General features: G+C 42.8%; 1 protein-coding gene across 1 annotated transcript; it reads right to left on the reverse strand.

The window, feature by feature from the left end:
• Positions 1-929: 929 nt before the first annotated feature.
• On the reverse strand, positions 930-4,333 carry Ubqln2 (ubiquilin 2). The gene has a single exon (XM_038316359.1). The coding sequence runs from the start codon at positions 4,047-4,049 to the stop codon at positions 2,130-2,132; it is 1,920 nt and encodes a 639-aa protein (XP_038172287.1). The 5' UTR covers positions 4,050-4,333; the 3' UTR covers positions 930-2,129.
• Positions 4,334-6,595: the final 2,262 nt, after the last annotated feature.

The following is a 6,595-nucleotide window of genomic DNA, read 5'->3' on the forward strand; positions in this document are numbered from 1 at the left end:
CAGAATTGCTGCAGCAAACACATCTGGCTAAAGCAAAAAAATAAAACCAAAATGCTACTCTCGTCTTTATGACTTAGTACTACTATAGAATATGTAGTACATGCAATTAGTACCTATGCTATACACTTGACAAAAAGGGCATTCAACTTACCGTTGCTAGAGCAGCGTGCCAGGAAAAAAAAGACCAACCAGAATTTTATGAAATAGGTCTTGGTGAATTGCTAATCTAAACTGTCTGAAAAAAAATTGTTTACTAAAAATGACATTAACATACTAGAAGCTCCTATTAGTAGCACAATGAGCTTCCTAGTGTAATACCTAAGAATACAATTATCAGGAACTAGACAGGACTTCAATAAAATTCTCAAAAGATATAAAACTTTCAATGAGATCCTGCTTTAAAAAATACTCCCGGTAGCCCACACCCCACCTAAATAACCATATAAACCCACAAATGTTTCTAGAAAACAATGGAATACTATAGTTTTCCATTTTATCCACTTAAAATAAACCCAGCCAAATTTTCAATATACTGTTTTGAGGGAAGCCTGTTAACGCTAACGTTCATCTGGTGAGAAATAAAATAAACATGAAAACCATCAGAAAAATTGAATACAAAAATGATCACTAGCAGGATATACCCTAACATATGAAGTCATAGCCCCACCTCAGACTGGTGTGCTAGGCCTACAGAATTCAGTGGAACTAAAGAAAATTCAAATATAAAACAAAGCATGAATATGTTCATTTCAAATATGTGAAGAAATAATTAATAATTGGTTAACCTTTGGGGCAATAATTAGAACATCTAAATCTGCATGTCAAAATAATTTCCTGTTGCGCAGCATTGTTAAATAAATAGTTGTGGGGAGAGCTAACCCTCTGCAGGTGATTCTAGAGCCAAAAGGCAAAAAGGAACAGCTTTGTCATTTTTAAATTTTTTTTATTTTTTTTAGTCATTTTAATGCATTTTTCCCTGTGCACAAGAGAAATAACTGATAGAGTCAAAAGATACACTTTCCTTTATACATAGCAGTTAAAAGTAATGCAGACATCACATGACACTTCCAGTAAAAGTTACATTTCCAATTACAAATCAAAATGCATATTAGGGTCTCTTCATGGGAGAAGCTGAGGAAATCTTAGGTCAAAAGCACTTTCCTGGCATTACTACACTGATCCTTCAGGCTGCACAAAGATTAAGGTCATATACAATCAATCTGCAACTGTTGACACAATGTTACACTGTAAGTTTTCTGTACAATTAATGTATACTTAGAGAAACCAGGATAAACATTTCTACTATATTTTAACTGAACTTGCCTAGCCAACATTTTCACGGAGAAATTTATCAAATATGCTGTAAGATTCTACAAAATTATGAGACATACCTAGCTTCAGGAGTATTTCTTAGATTCTTTCTTATTTTGGTTACACATATTCTGCTCAGAGATTCTACAGTAATACCTCTAGATGTACAATTCCAATTGTGCTTACCGTACTGTGTACAAATAATAACAAAAACGATCAATGGATGGTATAAATCTTACAGCATTTTCTAGCAAAAATACATGCCAAAGTCACAATAAGCAATATTTTACCACAAATTAGAGCTTCAAATAATTTGTTTCTGTGTTTAATATCTTCATTCTACATTAAATTACTATCATAGGCTAATGTTTAAAATGCAAATAAACTGGACATTTGTAGGACAGAACTTGTTCACCCAACTGTGAAGGCTGATACCTGTGTCCAAAAATCACAATAAATGCAGAATAAAGAGAAGTGTTTGCATGCAACACCTTTGAGTGAAACAGCGTTGATCCCCACCATACAAATCAGAGAAGGAAAGAAATCCAAAGAAAAATGAAGGAGGGAGGGAAGGAAACAAAGAGGGGAGAGGGCAGGCTGGAAGGGAAGGGCGAGGGTGGGAGGGAAGGTGGCGGGCGGAGGAGGAGCAGGAAGGAAAGAAGGGAGGGACTCCACCTTAAAATGCATGGTATTAGATTTATAAGTAGACAGATTTAAAAGAATCAAAATAAAAGTAAAGCACGATTTTGTGTGTGTTTAAAGATTTAAGAGCCATTATCAAAAATAAGATACATTTTTTTCAAGGTACAGAAACGTAATTACGATGGCTGAGAGCCCAGCAGCCTCTCAATGGCCGCATTGATGTCGCCTCCTGTTGCTATTAGGGCCTGCAAGTTTGCTTCACGATTTAAGAAGCCCATGGCGTTGAGCTGTTCCAGTTGCTGCTGAAATCTCACTTCTGGATTCGGCGGCTGGGGGGGATTCGCTCCAGCCAGGGCCTGCACCATTTGCTGAATGAACTGCTGGCTGGGACCAGAATCTGAAGTTGGACTTGCGGTTTCAGTAGGTGCAGAGCTGGTCACAGTGGTTACAGTGGGGATCCCAGGGCCGGTGGAGCCAGGAGAGCTTACAGGAACAGTGGGTCCTATAGGCCCAATGGGGCCTATGGGTGTAAAAGGAACTATAGCAGGAGCGATGGGCCCTATGGGAGTGACTGGGCCCACAGGGGTTAGGGTGGTTCCCAGGATTCCCATCCCCAAACCTGGAGCGAAGCTTGGAATGAGGCCAGGTGCTTCAGTAGCTAGTGTCTGTAGCCCCTGCTGGATCTGCATCAACGCCTGCATTGCTCTCGGGTTTGACATGGCCGCAAGTGTGTCTGGATTCTGCATCTGCTGCAGGAAATGCGGGATCTGCGGACGCATCTGCTCTTGCAGCTGAGGATTTGCTGCAAACAGCGGGCTACTCATCATCATCTGGGCAGCCAATTCTGGATTCTGGCTCAGCGACTGCATCATGCTTCTCATGTAGGGTGCAGACAGCATATTCTGAATCAGCTGGGGATTTTCAGTTATCTGCTGCAGCAGGCTCTGCATTCCTGGGGTACTGAAGATGCTAGCAACATAGCTAGCTGCTGCCACGGTGTTCCCGCTGAGCCTGCCGGTGGAGCTGCTGCCAGGCACATTGCCACTGCTTGTGGTCGTGGTGGTGGTGGGAGAGCTCTGGGTAGCTGGCGGTGGTGCCCAAGGATTGGGCAGTGGATCCCGGTTTTCTGTGCGGGAAGGCTGGGTGCCTTCCCCCGAGGAGGAACTGCTCCCCACCGTGGCGAAGGGGTTACCCCCAAACTGCTCCTGTGCGGCATTCAGCATGGGTTCTTGAATGTCAGTGTACATGCGCCGCAGAGCGTTGTAGCCACCTGGGAGGCTTTCGAGATTGCTGAGAGCCAGGTCTTGGTTTCTCATCATCTCTTGCATCATGGCAGGATTCCTGGCGATTTCGAGAGTCTGCCTCATTATATCTGGGTTGTTCAGTAGGTGACTGATTTCTGGGTTTCTCTGAATCAATTGTTGCATCTGAGGATTGGCCATAATGAGCTGCCTCATCAGGTCAGGATTCGAAAGCATGCTCTGAACAAAGGGATTTTCCATGATTTGGATCATCATTTCAGGGGTAGCCATGAGCTGGTGCTGCATGTGGTTCTGAAGCTCAGTGAAGGTGGTCGAGCTCAAACCCAGGCTGCTAAGGCTAGCAAGTCCTCCCAGGGTCCCCGACGCAAACGGATTGTTATTTGTGGTAGTAGGTGCGGGGTGACTCCTGGGACCCGTGGTCGACGCTCGCGCTGGCGCCGTCGTGGTGGTGGTGGTCGTGGTCGTGCAAGTTCCTGCAGTAGTGCTAGGCTGCGTGTTGGACTGGCCCTGAGGGCGATTCTGGGTTTTGATGACAAGGTGAACAGTCAGTCCATCATGGATGCCATGCTGCATCAAGGTATCTTGATCTTTCAAGATTTTTCCGGCAAAAATCAGCACGAGCTGATCGATTTGCGATTTGAAGCGTTTGGAAATCGCTTCCTTAAACTGCTGGACGGTGCTATTCTCGGGCACCGCGAACTCCTCCTTCTCTTTGGGAGTCTTCACAGTGACTTTGATGATTTTGGGCTCGGCCGGCTCAGTGTCCGCGCCTGGAGCCGCAGCAGGGCCACGGGAGGGGCGCGGGGGGCCGCTGCTCTCGCCGTTCTCAGCCATGGCGGCCGCGGTGACGCAGGCTGGCAGGGAAGGCGCTGGAGAGCGAGAGGGCGCGAGGGAAGGAGGAAGGAAGGAGGCGCCGCAGCAGAGGACTGGGCGGCCCCGCGAGCAGCGCGGAACACAGTACCTCAGAGATGAATGGAGGCTGCGGCTCCCGATCGTCGGATGCGCACAGGGTTTGGCGTAGGCCGAGGCCGAGGGCTGAGCGAGCAGGTCTGCAGGCCTTCTCCGCCGCCGCCTTGTGATCTGCCGGCGCGCTCTCCCAGCAACTCCTGCAGCTGCGGTGCCCGCGCTCCCGCTCCGCCCCGCCCCCGGAAGGCCCCGCCCCCTGCTGACGCGGCGCCAGCCCAGCGACAGTCGCTTGGCCGAGCGCAAAACTCCTGCCCTGCAGAGGGGGGCGGGGTGGGGGGGGGGGAAGAGAGGGAGAGAGAAATAAACAAAGAGAGGGGGAAGAGAAGGAAAAGGAAGGAGGCTGGAAGAGAAAGCCTGGGGACCGAGGCGAGGCGAGGCGAGGCGAGGGGGAAGGGAGGAGGCCGGGAGGAGGAAGAGGGAGGCAGCTTCTTTAGCAGCCACTGAAAGACCAATGGAGAATGTGGATTCGCAATCTGGGAGGCAGTGAAAGGATGAAAGCCTGAATTGAACCGATCCCCATGCAAAGGACGAAAAATGAATAGTAAAGAACTCTGACAAAGCAAAAAGGGAAAACGAACACCCGGGTGGGGGAAGGGAAGGCATGGCGGGAGCGAGCATTTTACAAAAGAGACGAAAAACGGCCAACAGGCTTCTAAAATATGATTAAGCTCACTGCTAATCGAAGGGATTCTAGTAAAAACAATGAGATTTTACTCCGAGTTTATCGCATTGGCAGAGATGAAAGAGAATGTTAAACCTTGTTGACCCGGAGCCGAGAAAATGCACTCTCATGCTAGTTGTAGTATGAATTGTTGTAATACGGCAGTTTGAAAATACAAATGGACATTTTAAATATTTGCACCTTTGTTTAGAAATACCTAATAATCGATGCAAAAAAGCATATGTATGATGTATATTAACAGCGTAGCATTTAGAAACATAGTGTTGGGTATTTTAAACGTGTGTGTAACACAGGATTACTCAAACATACTATGATAGTGCCATACAATAAAATAATCCCTGTGTCTAAAAGATGGTGGCTAATTCATGTAATATTAAGTGTCTCTATCTAAAAGTATACGTTAAAATGCAGTATCGTTATGAGGAAACAATAGATGATATTTAATATGAATTATATTTTCCCAAACAAATGGAAACAATACAGGCATGTAGATATTGATCAGAAAGCTAGTAGATTGTATGTGTGGAAAAGAAATGTGAAAGGCTTTACTCCAGGATGATAAAGGTAATAATTAGTAAGAGCTGAAACTGTTAATAATTCTTATTTTCTATTTTGATAAGATTTTGAATTTGATGGATATGCTGCATTTATAATTTTTAAAAACAATAAATATATTTTCAGACAAGAGTTTAGGTAAAAATTGACAGGCACACAATAGTAGTGGCAAAATTAACATTTATCTATTTAATTTATTAAGTAAAGGAAATAAAAACAGTACTACTGATAAAACCTGAATAATAAATCATTTCAAAATCATTTATTTATTTCTCATGCTTTGATCACAGAAAAGTCATTTTCCCGTACAAAAACCTAGAGATAATTTAAGAGCATTTTAAAATCACTAAGTCACAAATACCTCAATAAATCTCAGTATAAAACAAAATACAGGCTCATTATATACTTGAATAAAAACGTGATTGTATACACTAGGTTTAATATTTATATAATACACAATGTAAAGAGAACTTGCTTTAAATATAATTGTATTTGTATTGGTTTATATTTAATATATTTATATTAATAATTAATTGGCACACATCAAATATCATTCTATGATTTTTAGATACATGTTCAAATGTGCATAGAAATAGGCTAGAGGGAATGGCTTGTAGCTCACTGATGGAGCACAAACCCTTCGTGTGTGAAAAAAACCCTGGGTTGAATTTCTAGTACTGCAAAAAAAAAAAGCAGAAAACATACAAGAGGTAGTCAACCTAAAAATACAGAAAATATGCAAGAGGCAGTCTTCGTAAACTTACAGCCACAAGGAAGAGGAAATGGCACAGGATTCCAGACAATGACTAAACGGAATTGGGGTTAAAGCTGTAAAAATGTGCTTTGTCTCTAAAATGGAAGCAAACATGATAAACTCAGCAATGGCTGATTCTAGATAGCAGCAGTTCATAGCTGTTAGAAAGTGGTTAACTTTTCTCAAAATAAAGGGAAATTTAATAATATTTAATAACTAGTCATCTTTAATTACTCTTAAAGGTAGTACTATTAACAAAAATGAGGAAGAAAAACACTTTAAAATTAAAGAAAACTGAACACCTTTGTTGCAGCACACGTGACTATTTGTATTAGAGTGAATTATAAACATAATTATAATGAAAATATATATCTCAATAATTACCATAAGATTGCCCTATGTATAGCTTTAGGGATTTGTTAA

This window comes from Arvicola amphibius, chromosome X, assembly GCF_903992535.2.
Source record: "Arvicola amphibius chromosome X, mArvAmp1.2, whole genome shotgun sequence".
NCBI lineage: Eukaryota > Metazoa > Chordata > Mammalia > Rodentia > Cricetidae > Arvicola > Arvicola amphibius.